A 25,212-nucleotide genomic window follows, 5' to 3' on the forward strand; every position below is an offset into this window, starting at 1 on the left:
GCCCAGAGACAAAGGATCATGTTCAATCCGAGGGACAAGCTGGGTTGCGGTGAGTTAAGAAATCTGGGCTGCACCATCCTTGGATGTCACAGAAAGATGTCTATACTCCTTATATTAATTCATCTTTCTAACAAACTGCCTGAAATGCTCTTCCTGTCAGTGTCTGTCTGGATAGATTTTTTAAAAAATTTAGGCCTCACTATAAACTGAACATCTTCAGTGAGACCTTCTCTGACCGCCCAACTACTATCACATCAGCCTGTTTTATTTCTTCATATTGTTCACTTCTGACACCTGGTGTTTGTTTTTTTCTACTGGAATATTGATGAAAGCAGGGACTCTCTCTACCCTGTACTCTCAGGCATTCAGTCAATTTGGCAATAACAAAATACATCTGTATGACATTGCCTATACAAATGCCAGAATTTATTGTCAAGATCAAATAAAATGAAGCAATGCACTTTTTAAATGGCAAGGCAATACAAAATTCTAAAGTGGTATCACCAGGGCGCCTGGGTGGCTCAGTGGATTAAGCTGCTGCCTTCAGCTCAGGTCATGATCTCAGGGTCCTGGGATCGAGTCCCGCATCGGGCTCTCTGCTCAGCAGGGAGCCTGCTTCCCTCTCTCTCTCTCTCTCTGCCTGCCTCTCTGTCTACTTGTGATCTCTCTCTGTCAAATAAACAAATAAAGTCTTAAAAAAAAAAATAAAGTGGTATCACTACAGCCACTTTGCTAATTGATAATCTGACTTGCAAATCCAATCACAAGTACTTCAGTGGTATTTTACCATCGTCTCGGGCTTCACTGTCCTCAGGATTGCTCTCGCTGTCTGCTTCATAGCCTTCTTCTTCAACCAAAAGTTTGAGACTGCAACACCGAGAGTCCTCAGCATCTTCTGGAAAATCACCAGGTCGTGATGACAGTTCTTCCTCAGACGGATGGCACTGTAAGATCAGCGCAATCAGAAGGTGAAAGTTGTAATATTTGCTCGTGTTTAGTAACAGAATGTTTATTACTCCAAAATCATTTTAAGGATAGCTTCTGCATTTTCTTTAAGGAAAAAAGTCTCAGGAATCAATAACATGCACTATAAATTATGAAATTCATGCAGCAAAAAATTTCTAGACTCTCTCAACTTTATAAACATTTCAGAAATGAGGGTCTCTAACAGATGAAGCTATAGGTCATTTCAGTTTTACTGAAAAAGAAGTCTATGAAATTTCACTCTTAGTTACATAATAGGAAATGTCTAAAAACCACAATGAGTTGGAATTATATTTCTTACAACTTAATGCTAGCAAATAAATATTATTTTTACAAATTTGTTCAGAGAAAAAGTCATTTCCATAGGATTTTTATAAATAAAATGTTTCATAAACTAGGTAACCAGAGTAGACATAAAAATTATTGAACAGACTCAATCTCAAAAAACAGATTGAGGGTTGCTGGGGGGAAGGGGGACGGGAGAGGGTGGTGGGGATATGGACACTGGGGAGGCTATGTGCTATGATGAGTGCTGTGAAATGTGTAAACCTGGTGATTCACAGACCTGTACCCCTGGGGATAAAAATACGTTATATGTTTATTAAAAAAAAATTATTCAACAGGATTAACTTTAAGATTTCAGAATCCAGTTGTCCATATACAAGCATTTGGGAAATTGAGAGCATTAATTCTGGTGCGATAACCTGCTGCATGAAATCTTCCTTTTCTTATAAAAATGCTACCAATATCTTCACTTGAGAACACATTTCCACTTGAAGCATGTCAGAGTACTTTACCACTGCAACATTAATGAAAGGTAGGAATAAAATAGTATTTTAACACTTTCCAATTCCGATTCCAATTCCAATTCCAACTGATGCAGGAATATGACAAAGGCAATGGTTGCTATTTCAGTAAGTTTTTTAAAGTTTTTTAAAGTTTTTTAAAGTTATAACAAAAGCAACATAAAATATTGTGGCAGAGGATTGTAAAATGTCATGTATCTGGCTAGACTGAGAAATTAAAAGAGAAGTTACATAAAAATAAAGGACAGTATTATTAAGAAGTTACATAAAGATAAAGGACAATTAGTTAAAGGTTAAAGAAACTTGAAAGAAGAAGCTAATTTCTATGCAAGTATAGTCATTTTTGTTTGAGTGATGTAAAATTAAAATGAATAGAGGGTTCTGGAAATACTAACTGTATATTAGGAAAGGATCAGAAGATAGGATCAGAAAAAACAGCTGAGTCATCACCATCCCTGAACTATCATTTAATAAACTATCAGTTATATGTAAGACTTATCAAATCATACATTTCTGTCCCACTGAGAGTAAGTGTCAGTAAATTGCCACATTGCTCTGGTTTTTTATGAGACAGGGCACTGAGTAAATGCTATCCACCTCACAGATGGAGATACAACACCCAGAATTCACCTGACCAAATCCTGGCCCATGTGTTCTAACCACATTCGTGAGGGCCCTACTCCCATCCCACACATGTCTGCCTCTGCCAGTCACATCCAAACAACACACCTGGATCTTATCCATACCTTCTCAGTCATAGCATCATGGTGTTCAAAATCTGCTGAATGATTCCCCAGTGCGACTCGAAGCAGGGCATCAAATAAAGGCTTTGCTAATTCTGTTTCAGTCACCTTTGATTGGGAAAGATGGTCCCTCATTTCAAACAATATGTTTTCCACAGACAAGTTCTAAGGTAAAATAAAGGATACTAAGAATATTAATAACATGCTTTAAAAAAATTAAAGTGACAAAATAAATAATATTTACTTAATAAGTAGAAACCTAGTCCATTTATTTGCAGTAGATATGAAAGTAAAAGGACTATAAATATCTAGCTCTTATATAAATACCCAGTTACAGTTAATAACATTTTTATTTATCAAATGCTTCACTCACCTTGTTTCATTCTGAATTTCAGTGGATCACAAATTAACTGTATCATACACAAAAAAGATTAGTTGAAACTTCAGAGTTTTAATTAACTATCTCTACATTTTACAAATGCCTTATTCTTAGAGATTCTGTAAGACTCTAAGACGGGCTTAGATTCCAATCCCTTCCTCTCTCTCCCTTCTTTATTCCCTCCCTTCTGTCCTTGAAGGAAACTCTTGCTGCTGGCCTGTGTCCCTATTTTAGGTGATGAGGCCACAAAGATAGATATGAAACTGACTTCTCCCTTAATGAATTCCCTCCACCCAGCGTAAGAAACAGATTCTTGTAGACAAGGCATGATGATGACCACACTAGAGCTATAAACAAAGTTCTAGGATAATCAAAAAGAGAGAAGGTGCCTGAGAGACCTGTCAAAAGTGTCCGGGGAAGGGGTCGTATGAGATGGACAAGAACAAGTAGTAGCGGGCAGGCATCGAGGCAGAAGTCTGCTGGTCAGAAGAACACATCCAGAATTCCTAACAAGGAGTGGCATCTTGAGAAGCTGTCAGCTAGCTCAGTGCGGTGGATGGCAGCATGGTGAAGGGAGGCAGGACGAGAATCTAGGCACGGAAGTGAACACAAGACACTGGGGCTCTGTATGCAGGCCTACAGAGTCTGGGGTTTTAACTTTGAGCACTGTGGAGACATCAGGATTTTTTAGATAGGAGTTAACAGGGAGACAGGAACTGCAGCAGGGAAAGCCTGTTGGCTGACAGAACAGTTACGGATGGTTATGAGCAGGAGGTCTGCCATATTTGAAGTTTCTTTAGAAGCAGGTCCTGAAACTGAGGACTCTCTTTCCAGCTGAGGAATGTTCTCAGGAAAAATCTGTAGGGTCGTGAGGGAAGCAGAATATCTTTGGGGGTGGTGGAGGGGGGAATTCAGGCAAGAATGTGGTTTCAGAATAAATGCTGGGCTCCAGCCTAATTCCATGGGAAGCTCTGGAGCCCGGACTGCACCACAAAGACTGTCCCACTCCACAGACCTGTATCTATCCATCACTGGCTATGAGCACCCTTCCCAGGTGTCTACAGAAGGGGCATCTTCCAGGAGCCAAGGGCAATCCTGAGGAGACAACTCACATCCCTGGAGCAATGGCAGATGGGTGCCTCAGCTTGGTAAAGGGGATCTGAGCAGGGCACCAAACAGCGTCACACTGAGATTATAAAGTCTGAACTTTGAAACACAAAGCCCATTACTACTCATCCGACACATAATGCGTATCTAATGCCTTTCAGGGTTGGTAACTTCGACACGCGTGGTTTTGCATTCCAAACTGAACTGTAAGCGTCTTGAGGGCAAGACCTGGGTCATGCACTTCTCTGTCCTCCACAGCACCTGACACTGGGCTAAGCATAAAGAAGCTTCTCAGAACTTATAATCTTTGGAAAAACAAAATGGCAATAGTATTATGTTAGAACTTTCAAACAAGGAAAGTAAAGCACAAAAGCCGAACAAAGGAGAAGTTATTACCTGATTAGGGAACTCTAATTCCATTTTTTGCTGACTAGCTCTGGTGCTGTGAAGACAAATGGCAAGAAGGGCTTCCAAAAGTCGGATGCTCTGCAGGGAAGTCTCACTTTCTCGACTCCTGAGTCCCTCCGCTTCCTCAGGAGCAGCCTCAGTAGCTGAAATACGTCCCCCATTTACGAAAGAGAGACGCTGTGACTCTAATTTACCTACACTGTCAGCAGTCCTGTTTAGACCACCCAGTTCTGACACTGTGGGGTCTCTTTTGACAGTTGAAGATAATAAGTCTTCCTTCATGGTGATCTCAGACGGAGACGTTCCATTTATATCTTGGTTTTCATGTGCGTGGAGGTCTCCTTCCCTTTGTCCTTGCTCCTCTCCCTGACTTCTGAACAGTTTCTGTATGATCATAAATATTAATTTATGGCAAGCCTGGAAACCACCAAGCCTGTAGAACTGTTTCTGGAAAACCGGACTCAACATGTAGATCCAACGACACATGGACCAAATGTCTGCTGCTTGGTGCATATGTTTGGGAGAAGGCAAGACGAGGCTCTCGGGAGATACACATGGCGGCATGCGACGTAAAGGCTCACTGGCTGTACTGTCATAGCCAGAAGTATCTTCTGAGTCATTGGCCGACTCTCTGTCAGATTCTGCTTCCTTACTGACACATAAGAATGCCACACAGAGGAAGAGGTTTATCATGTTGATGTGAACATCCTGATTAACAGACTTCCGTTTCTTCGGATAGGCTTCTTTGAGGCTGGCATAAAACTTGCTAAGACTCTGGGGAGAATCTGAGCAAGCTTGCTGGTTACGAAAAGAAGTACCTACATTTAAAGACAAGTCCTTCTGTTCGACGTCTATCCCATCAACACCTGGAATTGAAGAATCTTTTTGTTGTTCCCCTAGGCTGATTATCAGTGTTTCAAAGGCTTTTAGGGAATGACTTCGAATACCATCTAAGTAATTTAATTCAATTAGTTGATTTACTCCATTACAACTTAAAAACAAATCTCTTATTATCCTGTGAGAGAAAAAAAATACACAAGATTTTACATATAGAAACATCACTTATAAATAGGTACGTATACTATTTAAATACGTCATTGCTGCATGTGGTATATATTAAACACTAATTGATTCATCAATTATCTGGCTGGTGTTCTTCATGACAGCAGGATCTCAAATTATTTTCTAATTACTTTCATATACATCCTTCTTCAAACATCACAAATATGACTCCAGCATTATTTAGGAAGAATAGATTACACACACACACGAGTTAAATGAAGCAACTCAGGGAAGAATACTTTTCCCCAACTGGCAGGTTCTGTGTAAATTCTAAACGACACAACCACCTCCGCACTTGAGATGGACAGACTCTGACAACAGGCAAGTCTGTGTGTGTCCATCTGTTTGTCTGCCTGCTGGCTTACTCAGGAATTTTTGTGTGTTTTACATCTGCACCGCAAAAAGGGAAGGAACCAAGCTGCAGATCTGAGTCTCAGGGTGAGACTCCTGGGTCTGGATCACTGGAATCCTACTAATAACTAAGTAAGTCAGCTCAGTAAAGATCCAAGTTGTCCACAAATACGCCAAAGAGTTACAAAACTTTTCAAATCAAAGTCAGTTTTATTTAAACTACGTGAGGATGTCAGAAATTTTAAAAAATTGTAAAGATAATGATGACAGGTTATATATTATTATGTTTTTGAAATGGTATACACATTAATTTAGAAGACCAGACTATCAGAAGCAAGCTTTATTTATGTAATTATTTTTTAAGTACCAGGCTTAACAATCACAAAATCTGAAAATTTACCGGTAGAATTCTAAGTAATTTGGATTTTCTTTCCTTTTTTTAAATTTTAGTTTATTTATTTGTCAGAAAGAGAGAGAGAGAGAAAGAGAGCACAAGCAGGGGGAGGCAGAGGGGGAAGAAGGCTCCCCACTGAGCAAGGAGCCCAACACGGGACTCGATCCCAGGACCCTGGGATCATGACCCTAGCCAAAGGCAGATGCTTAACCAACTGAGCCACCCAGGTGTGGCTTAATCATCTTCTTTTTGCTTATCTGTATTTTCTGTTTTTCCTATATACACTGTGTATATAATAAATGTAAATGTGGTGTTTAAGAAATCATAATCCCCTTAAGTCTACTGCCTTGACAAATAATTATCATTTTAGGTATTGTGTATTTTACAAAGCTGTAAATAAGTGGGTGATATTTCTAATTTTGTATGTTTTATTGATAAAATATTATTAGCAATTTCTCATGTCACAGCATGGTCTTTGTAAACATTATTTTTAATGGCTAATAACATTCTGTCAAGTAAATATAAATTAATTAATTTAACCTTGCCTCTGCTATTGGATATCTGTGTTGTGTCCATCCTTCCCTCACTGGTATACATTTAAAACTTTTTTCCACTGAGAAATTAAAATCAATGGCTCTGTGCTCTTCCCTATAACTACTCCAGGAAACTGAAATAAATTAATAGATCAATAGACCAACCAATCAATACAAGAAAAGCAAACTCTGACATGGGATAGGAACACTTTTTGTTGTTAAGATAAATTAAATCCTAGGAAAGAATAATGGGTAAAGACATTCAAAAGCACATAATAGGGAAACGCTATCTGCGCAGATGCCCACATACGAACCTGGACTTAAGCAGAGTAGGCAGGGTTTTTAAATAAATCTGCAGCACTTCCTGGGGCAAACACTGGTCATGATGGGGACATGCGTGCGTCTGAGCTGACGTGACGCTACGGTGTTGACAATGGTGTGCTAACTCGACGCCTCGCTGGAGCACAGGGTTAAAGACGGAATGATACAGTTTCCACCGCACAACGACATTGCCTCTCTGCATTAGAGAGCAGATGTGATGTGCGATCTGTACGCTACGTAACCTGTCTTCCTCAAAAACAAACTTCTGATAAGCCTCTAAGGCATCCCATTTCCACAGCAAGTCTTCAGATCCACTGCTGGGCAGGATCCCTTGAAATCTGTAGGCAGGGCTGGCCAGACCTGGGTAAGGAGTGGCCTCACACGAGTTTCCCTGCAGCGTTTCTTCCAATCTGGCGAGTTGATCAGGGTCCATGGTACAAATATTGCAAGCCGCTTGTTTAATTTTTTGCGGGGCCTCGGCTCCTCCCAACTGATCCAAGATAAGCTTGTTGAGGACATTCAGTATATGCTGCTGAACGTGCTTCAGCGCGGGCAGCTGGAACGCATGGAGCAGAGGGACGATCACAGATTTGGGGTCCATGCAGCAGCAGACCCCCACGGTCTGGATGCCGGACAGGATGTGGACGCAGGTGGCGCTCAAGGACGCCTGCCGCAGCAAGTGCAGGCACTGGTGGGCACACACCGCGATGCAGCAGCAGTGCTCAGGGTAATGAATGTCTCCCTCCACGGTCTCCTCGAACGGGTTTTGGGAAACCTGGTTTTTAAAAGCCGAAACCAGGAGGCCCGAGAGGTCTCTGTGATGGTGCATAAAGTGAGAGTACTCACAGCGCCGGTGCCTTCTCCTCGTACACAGGGAATGATGAAGCTGCTCGGATTTCACCTTCTTGACGGTGCCCATGATTTTCATCACACTGCTGACGAGGGCTTTCAGGTGTTCCGAGGCCTCGGTGGGAGCGCCGTCCCGTGCAGCCAGCCACTCCATCTGAAGAACGGCTGTTTCAAATAAACTGAATCCGTGGTGCTGAATGAATTCCTGAACCAAATCCATGGCCTGGCTGAAGAAGAAGGGATTGGAAGCTGCACTTTGAAGACAGCAGATCAGGATCTGCAGAACCCCTTCCAGAAGCTCCGGTAAAAGAAGGGCTCTGTGACGATACTTTGAAAATGCAAAACCTTCTCGAACCTCCTGTAGTGTTCTCTTTTGTCTCGGTGCAAAGGGGTCAGGCTGCTTTTCTAGGCAAGTTCTAATTTTTAAAGCTGCTCTCAACAATTCCGTTAAGTTTTTTCTAAGGTTTTCTGGCATCGTCTCTGCAGTACTAATATCTACTGACATAAGATGCAACACTGTTCGAAAAAGCATCCGTTGAACCAAAGCCACTGGTTCTTCAGTCCAACCCGTAGAAAGCGTCTGACTCTCCAAGTTGTCGCTTAGATTACAGCAGTCCCCAAAGCCTGCTAGAAATTCAGTCAGTGTGGGCACTACAGTGGCTGCCAGAGCAGAATTATGATTCAAGGTCATGTCAAACTTACAAACTTTCTCTAATAAAGATAACAAAACATGACATAAGTCAAAAGGAGAATTATTCATGTGACTGATAATAGACAAGGCAGCTGGCTCACTCAAAATGTCACTGTTTGACTCGTGTCTTGGAATAATCTCCTTGGAATGTTCCAAAGCCATGGTGTCAGGAGGAGTCTGTTCTTTGGTTGGTAAGTGATCAGGTTTAGCCATAAGGTGGTCATCTTTAGGTGACTGGGTTACAAAATGCTGTAGCAGACGGGGCCGTCGATGCTTATTCATTGCCATGCTCTTGTCATCTGAATTGGCTTCTGAGTCTGAGGTGGAGAGCCGTGTCTTTCTTGCATCTCTTATTGAATAGCGGTGGGTAGTTTTACGCTGCCGTCTGCTTTTTCGAAAAACGTTTACTTTCGCAGAAACCTGACCAGATGGGGCACTTCCTTCTAAATATAATTTTTCCTGAGTAGATCTTTGTGAACTTGAGTTCTTTTCTTTGGTCAGGATTATATCAGCTGAGAATGGTAGATTAAAATCTGTTAAGATAAAAAACAGAAGTTTAGACCTTAATATATTTTCAAACTCAGTTTGTACAGATGATTATTCTCTTATTTATCTTCCACTTTCGGAGCTTTTCCTCAGTTCCCCCCCCCCCCCCCCCCGCCCCAGGGCTGACTTCCTTTAGCTATCTGTCGTGTTCTCTGGGTCATTTCCCCCTACACTTATTCTTCTCATGCTATGTACCGGGTAGCATTGGTTCAAAGGATACAAATTGATTTTGAAAACAACAAAGGAGAACAAAATTAAGGGCGTAAATCTGATTTGAAACCATACATTGCATTCTGACATCAACATAAGAGACTCTAGATTATCTGGGATTTAGCACCACTATTCACACCATCTTACAAATCTCCTCTAATAGTGCCATTAATCAAGAAACAGGAGTATATTATATTCTCAAAAATAGCATTGAGCTTATATCCCTGATATAATGTAAGAACTTTAAGATGGTCCAAAATTATTTTAAAATCGTATAATAGGTACCAACTGTTCTCTAAGATTGAGGTTAAAAGAGTTCTTCATTCAAAATATTTACCGAATGTGCCACACACTGAACTAGGTACAGGCATCCCTGTTGCATCCTCAGTGCCTAGAACCTAGGGCCTGGTACATGGACCACATGCAACACCTATTTCTTGAGGAAATGAATAAACCCTTCTTACTAATTAAAAACTAAAATCAGTCTTTCCCTTTGCAATATTACATAGTAAGATCTATGTGAAAAATATAGTTCTAATTCAGAATGAATAAATAACAATCTATAAATAAAAGATCTGGGTCTCAAGAGAGAAGGGGAGAAATTAAAAAGAGTCTGACAAACTCCACCTATACAAAGGATGCAGGCAATGAAGACAACTTTCCTAAAAGAACACTAATCAGATAGCTTAAGTGATAAATAATTTGTGAATTCTACAAATTCACAAGAAAATGAGAGCAGAGTTAGTGAATCAACAAATAAGCAGTAAAACAATATTATAAGACCTTAGATAATCCCCTAAAAAGAGAGCTCTGTATCAGGAATGTATTAAAAGTGCATATATGACACTGAAATACCAGATAGAAGGATTTATGTTTAACCTGATAGATCGTTAAACATCTCACAATTCACATATTACAGAAATGGTAGGGGCGCCTGGGTGGCTCAGTGGGTTAAAGCCGCTGCCTTCGGCTCAGGTCATGATCCCAGGGTCCTGGGATCGAGCCCCGCATCGGGCTCTCTGCTCGGCAGGGAGCCTGCTTCCCTTCCTCTCTCTCTGCCTGCCTCTCTGCCTACTTGTGATCTCTGTCTGTCAAATAAATAAATAAAATCTTTAAAAAAAAAAAAAAAAAGAAATGGTAAAGGCGAAAACTGTTAAACTGTTAATTCCTCCACTGAGACATTCACACTAAGTTTCAGATACTTAATATGATATATATGTGTGTGTGTGTGTGTAATTAAAAATTTTTTTTTCAAAATCAGATACTAAAATAATCAGATACATAAAAATATGTGTTGACCTTAAGTTGTGATAATTCTATCTAGTCTTGAAACAAAATATTACTTCAAATTAATCTCTTCAAAGAACAGTAAAAAAATTAAACTAAACTGCCAAAGTCACCAGTAGAGTACTGATAATAAAAAGCAGTCTTTAAGATAGGTGACAGAGCGGCACCTGGGTGGCTCAGCCAATTGTCTGCCTTCAGCTCAGGTCATGTTCTCAGGGTCCTGGGATCAAGACCCAGATGGTGAGCAGAGAGACTGCTACTCCCTCTCCCTTTGCCTCTCTCTCTCTTTCATTTTTCTTTTTTTAAGATTTTATTTATTTATTTGACAGAGAGAGATCACAAGTAGGCAGAGAGGCAGGCAGAGAGAGAGAGGAAGAAGCAGGCTCCCCACTGAGCAGAGAGCCCCATGCGGGGCCCGATCCCAGGACCCTGAGATCATGACCTGAGCCGAAGGCAGCGGCTTAACCCACTGAGCCACCCAGGTGCCCCTCTCTCTTTCAAATAAAAATAAAAATAAAATAAAATAAGCAAAGGAGCTTTCATTTCTTTCTTCAAACTTTCAACTATCCATTTCTCTGAAGGGGCTGCACACCTAGATTGACCCTTTCTGCTAAGTGTTCTGTTTCCTTGTATATTTTCTGATCATCGTTACATTTGAATAAACCCCTAAGAAGCACATCGTTTTTGTATTATTAGCAGAATAAAAATGCCTAAAGAATTTCTAAATACCTAAAGAATTTCTCCTGTGAAGTATCATGCTCATCTATACTGCTCTGAATTTGAACTGGATCAACTATTAAGGCAGGAGGAGCTTTTCCACGGGTCTTCCTTCTCCAGTGGCATTTTGATAACACAAGGGATGTGATAAAAGAAACATACCTGCTGCCTTTTCTTCCTGAACAGGTATCTTCCATACCAATGGAAGGAGCGACAGAAGTAGAGTAAGGAGCTCTTCTCTACATGTCAACGCCTGTATTAGAAACAAAGCAATCCTTCATGTCCTGAGGTCACGAGACACATAACTCCTAGTATCTTGTCTTAAACTGAGTCAAAAAATCCTTTTTCTTGAAAGGCTGCATTTGAGAAGCTACGGGTCAAATTAATCTCAAATCCAGTGAAAGCTGTGGTGCTTTTCAACTTATAAACCCTTCCAAGGACAGAAGAATGTAAGGGTATTTAACAGTATTTAGCACATTCTTGCTGACGTTTCCGCAAACAGCTGTCATTAGCACCATGCACATGACAAGAATCTCTTACCTCTGAAGAAACAAATTTGCTAGGTGACAATGAAAAGTTAAGCCCTATTAATTAGCAAACCAATAAATGAAGTTACTAGAAAAACAAAGTCTTCATGCAGTTAAATGTAAAACTCAGAGAACACAATTTTAAAAAGAGAAATTGACATTATTAATAAAGGATATATATATACAGAGAGAGAAAGACTTATTAGTGAAGGTAATCTAATAAATATGTATTGACTGCACACTACGTCCACAGCACTTACTGTCTTACCCTTTCTGGAGGATATGGTCCTGGAGAAGGTCCCCTTATTTGGTCCATCAAATACACACAGACAGTTAAAGAACAACAGAAGGCATGTAGTATAAGTAAGTAGCTGGGTGTGGCACCGATACTCAGTTTAGGAGTTCAGAAAAAGGAGCAATCAGTTCCAGTTAGAAGTATGGAAATGGGACTGGAGCTGGAGAGCGAGACTGGGATGCTGTGGGGGTGGGGGGACATGGGTGGTCAGGGAATTAATGACAAATCAAGTTTAAGTTCCTCACTCCGGTCAGTGGGGAAGGAGCCACAGTAATATGTTCAGATTTGCTTGTTAGAAAGACCATTCTAGCCACTGTATGGAGACAGAATTGGGGTGGAAAGGGAAAGGAACTGACCAGCGTTAGAGGAAGGGAAACAATAACCCAGATGAGAGACGATGGTAAACAGAAGTGCTCTACAGTAAAACTGAGAAACGGCAAAGAAGAACAGAAATGACTTGCAGTTATCTATGGAGTGTAAGGGGGGAAAGAAAGATCCAGAAGAACTCGAAGAATTCTGGTTTAGGCAATAAGGTGACTGATGAAGTCCTCACTGAGACAGGAAATTCAGCAGCGGTACTAGGCTGGGCTAGAGATGATGGATCCATTGTTTAGACATAATAAGTTTGAGGCATCTGTGGGATATTCTAACAGAGAGAGCTTTTTAGTCAACAGTTATATATATAGATCTGGAGCTTAAGAAAAAGACGCAAAGTACATAAAAAGGGACTGTGGAAGCCCCTGGGGCAGAAGTCAAGGGCACAGGAGATCTCCTAAGGAGAGAATGCAGAATGGCAAGAGAGGATGGACGGGAACGGAACTCTGCAGAGCAACACTTCAAGAATGGAGAATGGTGGTGCTGGACAGAGGCCTGCCAAGGAGGCCGAAAAGCAGCTTCCCCCAAAGAGACATAGAGCAAGAAAAATCAAGGGAAGAGAGCAGCTCCGGAAAGAAGAAAGTCAACCAGGTCAAGAGCTGTTGTTCTTCAGTTGTGTAAGATGATGGCAGCAAAGCATTTGTCCAGTAGAGCATCACTGGCAACATTAGCAAGCTTAGTATTAAGGTAATGGTAAGGGTACGAGTCAGGGGGCGGTAGGCCGCAGGGCTGGAAAGGAATGAGAAAGCAAGAACACAGCATCCAGACTCTTCCTCCTAGTGCCCTGGTTAGGAAAAGGCTGAAAATACTTCAAAAGTAAAATCTGAACTACTTTTCTGGTTCCTGCCACCACCCTTGACCCATCCCCTCGTGTCCAGTCTGAAGGGCTTCCCGAACGTGGCTCGGGCTGTACCCCCGGCATGTCTTCCTCACGTGCACTGCCCTTGTCGTTCTCCACCATCCTCCCATCTGCCGAATGTCGACTCACTCTTTTTTTTTTTTTTTTTAAAGATTTTATTTATTTACTTGACAGAGAGAGAGATCACAAGTAGACGGAGAGGCAGGCAGAGAGAGAGAGAGAGAGGGAAGCAGGCTCCCTGCTGAGCAGAGAGCCCGATGCGGGCCTCGATCCCAGGACCCTGAGATCATGACCTGAGCCGAAGGCAGCGGCTTAACCCACTGAGCCACCCAGGCGCCCTGTCGACTCACTCTTTAGGCAAGTCTTAGTCCCTCTGCGGAGAGACTTCTCTAATTCCCCCTCGGGCAAGTTGGGTCTCATGTTCCTAACTGACTTCTGGTACAGCAAACAACTTACTGAACTTTCCTGCCTGAATGCCAGCTTTCCTCCATGACTCAGCAAATATCTAATTAGTGAGCCCCTGCCACGTGTCACTTGGCAGGGAGTGGCGAACAAGGAAGACACTATTTGCCTTCTCACAAAGCTGACATTTCTAGCAGGGGAGATGGAAAATAATGGGTACAAATAAGAAAACGTCATACAGGATGCTGTGCTATGAAGAAAACTAAACAGGACAGGGATTATAGAGTGACTAAAAGGAGGACATTTAGATAGGCTGTTCAGAATGGGCCACTTGAGCAGATGCTCAAAGAGAAGAAGGAGTCCTTGCAGAGATTTGAAGGAAAAGGGCTCCTAGGAAGTATACAAAGGGTCGGGAGTGGGCCTAGTTATTTCACAAGATGGCAAGTAGGCCGGTGTGGCTGGAAGAGCAGTGGGGAGTGCCAGGAGAGGAGAGGAGGACAGAGACTGGCAAGGTGGAGGGTGCCAGATCTAATGCAGCCTGCGGGCCATGTGAAGGAGTTTGGATTTATCTCTAAATGGGATGGGAAACTTTTCCTAAAGTTCTTCCCAGTCCCTGCTCAGAGCATGGACTCCCAGGCCCAGGCCCCAGTCCTTAGCAATCACCCCTCTTTCCTGGCATGCCTAGTACAGAGTTGGATGTTAAATATTATCTCCTTGAATGACTTTAAATTCTGGATGAACAGTCAAAATTATTCCCAAAGGCCCTAGTTCCAGGTGCTTGACCTCAAAATTAAAAAGACGAACGATGTCTGGGTAACATTTCCATGTACAGCTCATACTCGGTATGTACCTCGGTATTTTTAAAGATGCCAGCAGAATGCCCAAGGTCTTTCAAAAAATGTAAACCAATTTTGGGCATGCCGTTCCTGTAGAGTCCTCCCGATATGAGTCTTTATCTTTGGCAGATGAACGAATACATTCTAGCAGAGCTTGTAGAAACCTTACAAGTATGTGAAGCACCCCAGCCCTTGCCCTGTAACAGTATACTGGCAAATTGTCATTGCCACACTAATAGGCGTTCCTGCCTCCCAGCCTCTGCATGACACGGTCTGCAACCTCTCTCACTCCTGCCCCCTTAGTTAAGGGGGCCCTCACTACCTTTAACACCCAGCTCCAGTAAAACCTCTTTTGAGAAGCTTTTTCTCCCACACCAACCCACGTTTGCCATTCCCCCGTTCCACAGCCCCCGCCTCCCACCCCAGCTCAGGACCTCATGCTTGTTTCCCATTTCACCACGTGGATTAGTTCTGGGAAACCATGGCCCTTTCCAAAGAATGAGACTGCGCAAGTGGAGGATTTTGGTTTTTGCCACCTCTGCTGGAACTGCAGTCCTGAGGAGGACACCGCTTGCCTCCCCATGGCCCGATATGGCAGTGAGTGCCCAACTCCTGGCCCCGTTCAATCACGGTACTTGTTAACACATCCGTCATTGGGGAAGCTCTTGCTATTCCTCTGGATCTATTACTTTTTTAGGTATTGCATGTTTCCAGATTTACTTATGCTTTCAAGTTCCAAAGAAACCACATGGATCATTCTATCCCTTTGCAAGTCAGAGAATCCTTGCTCTTATTTGTGGGTATCCTGGTAAACTAGAACTTGCAGTGCTCTATTTCAACCCCCGCTCTGGTTCTTCTCTCCCAAGGTTCTAATGATAATTGTCACAGTGTCCAGAGGGATGGGGTGCTACCTCACGCCAACAAGGAGAAAGTTCTCAATATGCCATATTTGGCAACGTACGCCGGTGTAGGCTATTCCTACGCCGTCCGTTCTATAGAAATCATACCACTCTTCATTTAATACTTACATTTTTCTGTTTCCCCTTCTGCAGGAAAAAGGACAGCAACATGCCTTTTTAAATTCCCCATAGCAGTAATAAATAGCAAAATCACTCTCATTTAGGTGGTAATTTTTTAGCTCAACTCAAGAAACATATTTTAGGCACCTATCAGGTGTCAGGCACTGCTCCTTTCACAGTTCAAGTAATGGTGGCAGGGTGGCGGGGGAGGGCAAGTGAGTCTGGGGAAGGGCTGAGAGGAGAGGCAGATGGATGGCCAGGATGCTGCAAAGGCAGGTGAAAACCAAACCAGTGGGGTTCAAGGACCTCAGGATGACAGGCTAAGCTTAGGGCCTGGACTGGATTCAGAATGTGATGGAAGATGACCAAAGTTACTTTAATTGGTATTAATGGTATTACTTTAAATCTGGATTTTGACATGCTAATTAAATTTAATGTTCCAGCCATAGGCAGAAATATATGTAAGTCCTTTATTTCTTCTATCAGAATTTTATAATTGTTTCTAATGTATGTGTGTATACACACACACACACATAAGAACATTTCTTCATTAGTACTGTAAAAAGAATCTTTAACTTTGTTTTCTAGCTATATAGCTGTGGCTAAAAGAAATGACGATCTTCTGGATTTTTCTGTATATGCCACTTTAAGAATGGTATTTTTATTTCTGCATCTTTCTCACATTTTAGCTGTCATTACTTTCATGATCCACTTTACTACTGTGTTTTTAAAACGATAACGAACAGAAATAGTCATAAGGAGTTATTATGTTGATTCTATTATAGAACTTATTCCTAAAAAATATTATTGGTTTTTCTCCTCTTGGTATATGGCATCCTCTATTCTTAATCTGTTTGAGTTAATGAATGCATTCATTTCATCAAACATTTTTGATGTCCCAGTAGAGCTAAATGTACTGCTTTTTCCCATTGATGTCAAACATTATGCTCAGAGTTCTTGAATTACAACAGGGGTGGCAATCTTTGTTAGTAAACATCTCTGCCTTTTTGAATCATATATGGCCTCTGCTGTACATTCTTCTGTTTCTTTTAACAACCCTTGAAAAATGAAAAACTATTCTTAGCTTGTGGGCTGTCCAGAAAGGCAGATGACTGGCCACAGGATTTGGGTCTGCAGGCCCCAGTTCGCCCAACCAGTCCCTGTGGCCTTTTCTCCTTCCCTCCCAGCAAAGCAGGGTTATAAACTGGTTGTATTACTCTTTGTTAGGACTCCAGAAGGACTTTAGGTGCTACCTAGTAAATCCTATCAGCTAGACAAAAGTACTACCAAGAATCCTGCGGGCATTACGCCACATAAACTTTATATGCCTGAAGTAGAGAGATCTGTCTCAAAAGCAATTATAGACGTGGCTTTTGGGGGATGTGGTAATTCCATTAAAAGTCAGAGGAAACCCATAACACTTTTAAAGAAAGCTGTATTATTAAAAAATGCCGACAGCTTTCTTTAAAAGTGTTATGGGACTAAAAAATAAAAAGTGTTATGGGACTAAAAGGAAGAGACAATTCAAAATGAATAGACACCACTGGGCCCCCCCTTTCCTACAGGTGTGAAGCAGGGTGAGAATGCTGTGTCGTATGGAAACGAGAAGACGCCCTGGAGGACGGATCCCAGAGCCCTGGAGAACCATGGATTAGGGAAGCACTCCCACAGAAGAAAACATTCCTTGTCCCAAGAACAGGGGCACCGACACGCCCACTAGGACATCAGTGGGTCAGTGACTACTCCGTGCCTCCGGTCACTCTCCATTTTGAATACAAGTATGCAGTGTGGTTAACTTGTCCCTGTTCATCACTGTATACTATGAGTGTGGCTTTTGTGTTCACAAGTCTTTCAGTCAAGAAGAGCTGTAACCAAAGCACTGTACCTGGAAGCCTCGTCTGCATCCAGAACTGATAGACATCATGAGATCAGGAACTTCAAGCCTGATGCCATGATAGGACAATACTTTGAGAGTCCTGTGGGAGAGGAAGTGTGGGAGGAATGCTAGTAACTGTGGCCAGAGAGATGATGGTAGACAAAATATGGTCACAAATTTTCTTCTCCTGAAACGATGGAGTCTATGTTCCTATCCCTTCATTCTGTGCTGGCCCGTGACTTGCTTTGACAACAGAATGTGGCAGAAGTGAGGTTATGCTACAGCTTGTAGCTATTCTGCTCCCCTCCTGGAATGATGCTTCCACAACCACTAAAGAAGCTGAGCCTCGCCGAATGACATCGGAGAAGTCACATGGATGAGAACTGAGGCAGCCGGGCCGACATCCAACAGCCCCCAGTCTTCTGCCAACAGACTACATAGTCAGAGGCCCCAGCTGGCCCCACAATTAGCGGAGGCCGTGATCCTGGCTGGGTCTGCCGGAGCTGCCAACTCACAGACACATGAGCAAAAGAACCCTTTTTGTTTCAGGCCCCTAAGTTCTTAGACTGTGCTCTGTTATGCAGCAATCGCCTGATGTACTCTGCTCGGATCATCAGCCTGGGTGTAAAGGGAGATAACGCACCAGATTACCTGCTCTCTGTGGGTAGTACCACCATCTAGTGCCCAAGAGGATACTCTCACTACTTCAAGAAGTAGGAATACTAGCATCTCCCCTACACCTTCATTCCTGCCAAGCTAATCACGCACAGATAGATCTTGGCATGTGTGTAAACAGAATCCGTAGAACCAGAGTAAAATAAAGTTCACTTATTATAATTATCTCTACTAATTTTAAAAGTTTGCATTATTTTCCTACTGAAATCATTCTTGCTAATATTTTCAATGACTTGTCAGATCTGAAGAATAATTTTCATTGCCTATTTTCTTGCTTCAAAACCTCCTCCATGTAAAAAACAAAACAAAACAAAACAAACAAAAACCTCCCCAGGGTTTTCAGAAAAAACTTACGCCTCCTTAATATGGTACACGGGGTTTGCCTTCCAGTCCTCTCAGTACCCCAAAACTGCACATATGGCCTTTGCTCTAACCCCAATAAACTACTGCTAGGTCACTGAATGTTCTTCCTTCTCTGGCTTCCAAGGTCCGCATTTGCAGTTCCCCTGGTTTAATTAACGTTTCCCCCCTTTCTACATTACTACTCCCTACTTAGAGATGCCAAGTTCTCTAAGAAGCATTTCCTCATCGCCCTCTCCTTTACACGCCCCCCAAAATGTTTTGTCATCATTGCATTTTTTCAATCTGTCTGCCTCTTCGACAGCTAAGAGCTCCCAGTAAGGACAGTCTCTGTTCTTTTACCTCTGCATCTAGCAGAGCTGCTGATATTACAGGCTCTTTGTGGCCTGCTGAATAAACCAGTGAATGAATTGTGCAGCCCTACTACAAAAGGTCTGGTATTTTTCTATAATACGTATTTTATATATGACATTGATTGGCCATTTATGTAGTACTATATATAAAAGTGATAATACTACAAAAATGTAGGAAGAAATAAGTACTCTCTTACACAGAAAATAGCTGAAAAAGATACCTATTATAATTTTAAATAATGTTTTGTTCATAAATACATAACCTCCTCCAGTAAAACTTCACATTTTACTCAGCAAAATAAGTAACAACTTTTTAGAAGATTCATAAAGCGTGAACAGGTATGGAAATTTATATGCCAAAGTTTTAAAAAGTAGTATTTATTACACTTGAGTTGGTAATAAATTATTGTGATTTCTATCCACTACATCAGAATTAAGCTGTATATATTTATAACCAGAGTATAGAAAAAATTAGAAATTGTTATCAAATGTTATATGAAAACAAATACTTTTTATATTGGAAGACATCTTTTAAGTCATCCAACTAAATGTATTTAAATTGTTCCTTCTTGGAACACTGAAAAAAAATAAAATAAAATTACAATAAAAATACACATAATGTTAAAAAAAAAAAAATTGTTCCTGATGAGGACATGGAGATCTGAAGCAGCTGGTCATGAACTGAAGTTACCCATCTCACTGATGCTGGTGCCAAGATTAAAATTTAAGATAACTCTTCCTTTTGGGGCTGGACAAATTTTCTTTCAAAAAATCTGTAAAAGTCTGCATATAAACTTCAGCCACGGTATCTTTAACCATTGAAAAGAACATATTTTTTCTATTTAAGACTATTTTTTTCTGAAGAATAAACAGATTAATGTGTCTCTATATAAGAGATCATGACCAAATGGGGTTTATCCCAGGAATGCAAATGACGGTTTCAACATTTAGAAACCATCAATGTTATTCACCCATCTTAATAGAATAAAAAAAAAATACGGTAGCCTCAGTGTGAAGATTCACCAAAGGCATTTGACAAAATCCAATATCCATTCAGGATAAACTTTCTAGCAGGTTGGCAATAGATGAGAACTCCATTTGGAAACACTGAATGCTTTCTCTCTAAAGCCAGGCACGAGGCAGGATGTTCACTCTCATCACTTCCACCCACCTCTGCACTAAAAGCCAACGCAAAAGGCAAGAAAATGAAATAATAGGTACAAAAATTGGAAAAATGAAATTATTATTCACAGATGATTTGATCGTGTGCACAGAAAACCCTAGGAATCTGCAGAAAAATTTCAAAATAAATACAAATAAATGAATTTAGCAAAGGCACAGGATGCAAGGTCAATGTACCAAATCAATTATATTTCTATATAATTGACAGAAACATATGACAGCAACAAATGACAGAAAATAAAAATTTTAAATGCCATTTACGATAGCATTAAAAATAATAAAATATTCAGAATAAGTTTAACCAAAAATATGCAAGACTAAAAATCACTAAAAAAAGACACTAAAAATAAAAAAAAATGGCAGAAAAATTAGATAAGACTCAAACAGATATTTACACCATGCTGATAGACTGAGAAACTCAACACTGTTGTCAATTTTCTCCAAATTGATTTTTGGATTCAAGGTTATCACCACTAAAATCCTAGCAAGCATTTCTATAGAAATAATAAGCTCCTTCTAAAATTTATATGGAAATGCAAAGAACTTAGAATAGTCCAAGATTCTTGAAATGAATGAACTGAATGAAAACTGAACACTTTGAAGAACTTATACCACCTAATTTCTAGACACACTATAAAGGCCACGGTAACCCAAACAGATGATAGACAGTGGAACAGAGAGTCTAGAAATAAAGCCCAAGTATATGGCGAATAGGTTTTCCACAAAGGAGCCATCGATTTCTCCATGGGGAAGGGGCAGACTCTCAAGAAGAAATGTGGCTGGAACGACCGGGTAACTGCACAGGGAGGAGGAGGGAGGAAGAAACCACAGCTGCGGCCTCACACTGTACACAAATATTAATTCCACATGGAACACAAACCTAAAAATAAAAATACTAATTAAAAAGCTTCTAGAAAAAAAAACAGGAGAGTATTTTTGCAACTTTGGGATGCAAGATAAGGATTTCTTAGGATATAAAACACACTACATAAAAAATCTGCTGTTCTAAAGGCATTGTTAAGAAATGAAAAGGCAAGCCACAAAGAACATATTTGCAATTCAACAAAGACATGTATCCAGGATACATCAAAAAAAAAAAAAAAAAAAAAAAACTACAACTGGATACTAAGCAAATAACCTGACTTTTAAAATGGGCACAAAACTTAAATAGACATTCACTAAAGAAAATGTACGAGCGGCCAATGACCACATAAAAAAGTGCTCAGATCATTAGTTTTTAGAGAAATGCAAATTAAAATCACAATGAGATACTACTTCATATTCACTTAAGATGGCTAATATTAAAAGGGCTGGCAATGTCAAATATCAGAAAGGATACAGAACAACTAGAATTCTCATACATTGCTGGTGAGAATGAAAAGTGACACAACTGCTCTGAGTAAAGAGTCTGGCACTTTCTTATGAACACCTACCCTTTGATGCAGCAATTGCATACCTAGATAGTTACCCAGAAAAAATGAAAATATATTCAGACAAAGACTTTTTTAAGGAGTTCAGAGCAGCTTTATTTATGATAGCCAAATGGAAACAAAAGCCAAATGGTTAAACAACACGTGAATGGTCAAACAAATTGTGGTATATCCATACAAAAAAATACCAGAATCAAAACTTGGTGAGTTATTACTTCATGCATAACAGATAGAGCTCTGGGACACCAGAGTACATATTGCATGATTCCATTTATATGAAGTTCTAGGACAAGCAACACTACACTTAGATGCTGGAAATTAGAATTGTGGTTGTGTGGCAGTGGGGGAAGGGGAGGGGCTGCCTGCAAAGGGGCATGAAAACCTTTTTCTAGAGTGGTGGCAATGTTCAAACTTTGATCTCGGCTATGGTTACACAGGTGTTTGTCTTTGTCAAACTCATTCAACTATACACTTTACATTTGTGCATTCACTACATGTAAATTATATAGCAATAAAAAGTCTGTTTAATTATTTATACCAAATATCTATTAATAAAATCCTTGCACAAAAGTGGAAGAGTAGCTATGGACTTCATTTGCCTCTTGCTTGGAGTAACCAAGAAGTGCTCCCATTCATGAGAGGCACAGATAACAAAGGTGAAGTTCCTCTTGAAATGACAGCTTTGGATCTACTGTTTTGAATCCACCCTAAGTGATTAAACTTGCTTATAGTTAAATTCACCTTAAGGATCCAAATTATCATTCTCCATTTCCTGGTTTAAATAATTAAATCTTGATAAGTCCTATTTTTAAAATAATAAATAATTAAAATAATAAAATAAATAATAAATAATTAAATCTTGATAAGTCCTATTTTTTAAATAGGACTTATTTTGCGCTCTACTTCTACTGTTCCTACTGGTTCCTACTATCACTGCTACAGATATTCCAAAGGTGAATGACTGGGGAAGAGGGAACATAAGGTATTACCTTAGGAAAAAATATTGTTGCAATTATGACTTGGATGATTTCATTCATTTAATAATATATTAAAAGATATTTCATGACTTAAAAGAGAAAGCATACAATCTAGAGAATCAGAAAGTAGATTAGTGTTTGCTTAGGTCTGAGGGTGATGGGAGGGATAGGGGAGTGACAGCTAAAAGGTGCCAGGTCGGCCATGATCCCAGGGTCCTGGGATCGAGTCCCACGTCGGGCTCCTTGCCCTGCAGGGAGCCTGCTTCTCTCTCTGCCTCTGCCTACCACTCTGCCTATGTGTGCTCTCTCTCTCTCTCTAACAAATAAATTAAAAATCTTTGAAAAAAAAAAAAAGTAAAAGCTGCCAGGTCCCTGTTTGAGGTAATGAAAATGTTCTAAAATTGACTAAGTGGCTATGTGACAGTAGCACATATCTGTGATTATGCTAAAAACCACTGATGACTTATTTCACTTGGCATAATCTCCTCCAGTCCCATCCATGTTGATGAAAAAGTTGGATATTCATCCTTTCTGATGGTTTCATTTATTTGTGGAACATAAGGAATAGCATGGAGGATACTGAGAGAAGGGAAAAATGAACGGGGAGAAATCAGAGTGGGAGACAAACCATGAGAGACTATGGACTCTGGGAAACAAATTGAGTGTTTGTTTTTTTTTTTAAAGATTTTATTTATTTATTTGACAGAGAGAAATCACAAGTAGGCAGAGAGGCAGGCAGAGAGAGAGGAGGAAGCAGGCTCCCTGCTGAGCAGAAATCCCGATGTGGGGCTTGAACCCAGGACCTGGGATCATGACCTGAGCCAAAGGCAGCGGCTTAACCCACTGAGCCACCCAGGCGCCCACAAATTGAGTGTTTTAGAAGGGAGGGGAGTAGAGGGATGGGTGAGCCCGGTGATGGGTATTAAGGAGGGCACGTATTGCATGGAGCACTGGGTGTTATACACAAACAATGAATCATGGAACACTACATAAAAAGTAATGATGTACTGTATGGTGACTAACATAACACAATTTTAAAAAGGGGGAAAAATAAAGTAATATGTCTTATAAAAAATAGATCTAGAAAGAAGAAAATAAAGATGTAGAAAATACAAAAAAAACCCCTCCATTGAGTTGTACATATGAAATGGGTAAATTCTGTGATACATGGGTTATATATTAACATCTACAGCTTTCATTAAAAAACCTACTGAAATTCTGATTAGGATTGCACTGGAATTTATACATTAATTTAGAAAAAACAAGTATCCTTACAATACTGATTTTTCCAATACATGAAAATTATGTAGTACTACATTTATTTGGGTTGTCTTTAGTTTCTCTCAAAAATGTTTTATAGAATTATATACAGAAATTTGTACATGTTAGATTTATTCCTGCACATTTGATATTTCTGATGCTACTTATAGGATATCTTAAAAAGAGAAAAAACACTGAAATGTTCTAATGTGGGGTAAGAAAATGAACAGAGCATGATATGTTTATTAAATCATAAAATTTTGAAATAAAAATTACTACACATGATCTAACAAATAATTTTTCTAATTTTAAAATTTATTTATGGAAAAGTCAGAAAAAATATAAAAATTAAATTACATGTAGCCAGGCATTTAATAAATAACATTCATGAAAGGAGTAAAAATACATAGTATTTTGGAAAATAGTCTGGAAAATTTCATGACAGGTGGATACCACAGTGAGCAGATACTCTCTGATATTTGTTAGGTTCCTTAGTGTATAGTGAAAACAGAGTCATTGTTTAATTTTAGTCTCTGTATTTACCCAATATATGTATTTATTAGCAAAATGCTTTGATAGCAAAAAATTTCAACAGTAGTTAAGTTTCTACTAAAGCGAGTAACAGTCATTAAGTGTTGAAAAATGTCCGTCATATTGGTGCTACAGAGACCTTATTATCTTTTCAAGTTAATGAAATTATTATCTAACTACATTAATTAGTCCCCTGAAAGCAAACAGTAAATTTTTTCTTTTGTAAAATACATATTTGTTTTTTATTAAAATGAAGTAAAGACATAAATCATGTTTGGGCTGCGAGTTAAGCCTGTCTGAGTTACTTAATGTTCTGCATCTCAGTTTTTCATCCACAAAAGAAGGTTGGATGACATCTCTATTTCCCAACTAGCTTTAGAGTTCTGTTAATTCCATAATAAGGAAACAGCAAAATACTATATGTTCAGACCATACTTGAGCAAACACAATGAGGTATAAAAAAACTGGATGTATTAAGCTAAAGAACTCAGTAATTATTGGTTTAAGGATTCTCTATTTTCACCCCAGAATTAGTAAATTCTCTATTACACTAAACCTTTCAAAAACATATCTCACATTTATTGAAAGTGCAAATGTTTTTCTGAATCAAAATCTTAGGTCTCTACTAATAATCATAGTTATCTCACACTGATATTACGATAAAAAGCTAATATATAGGAGGTCATGTTAGAAGAAAGGCCATTTATAATCCTAAGACATTTCATACATTTTGAAAAGTCTTCAAATAAAGTGTGTTCATAAACTGGGCTACTTTTCTTTGTTGGAGTGATGTTAGAAATAGGACTTTATCTCAAAGAGACTCTCAGAAACTAAACAACCCAGAAATTATGTATCTGTAATCAACTA

General features: G+C 39.9%; 1 protein-coding gene across 6 annotated transcripts in view; it reads right to left on the minus strand.

Annotated features, from left to right (window-relative positions):
- LYST (lysosomal trafficking regulator) overlaps positions 1–25,212 on the minus strand; it is a 188,617-nt gene that overhangs the window by 121,762 nt on the left and 41,643 nt on the right. For 5 of the 6 annotated variants that reach the window (XM_047703371.1, XM_047703368.1, XM_047703372.1 and 2 more), the window contains 5 exons: positions 11,551–11,641; positions 7,082–9,161; positions 4,416–5,442; positions 2,537–2,698; positions 788–944 (listed from right to left, as the gene is read on the minus strand). In XM_047703371.1, coding sequence (XP_047559327.1) covers positions 788–944; positions 2,537–2,698; positions 4,416–5,442; positions 7,082–9,161; positions 11,551–11,641 — 3,517 coding nt within the window. The remainder of the gene's footprint in view (positions 1–787; positions 945–2,536; positions 2,699–4,415; positions 5,443–7,081; positions 9,162–11,550; positions 11,642–25,212) is intronic. The other variant, XM_047703373.1, reaches the window with a different exon arrangement.

Source organism: Lutra lutra, chromosome 14 (genome assembly GCF_902655055.1).
Source record: "Lutra lutra chromosome 14, mLutLut1.2, whole genome shotgun sequence".
Classification (NCBI taxonomy): Eukaryota; Metazoa; Chordata; class Mammalia; order Carnivora; family Mustelidae; genus Lutra; species Lutra lutra.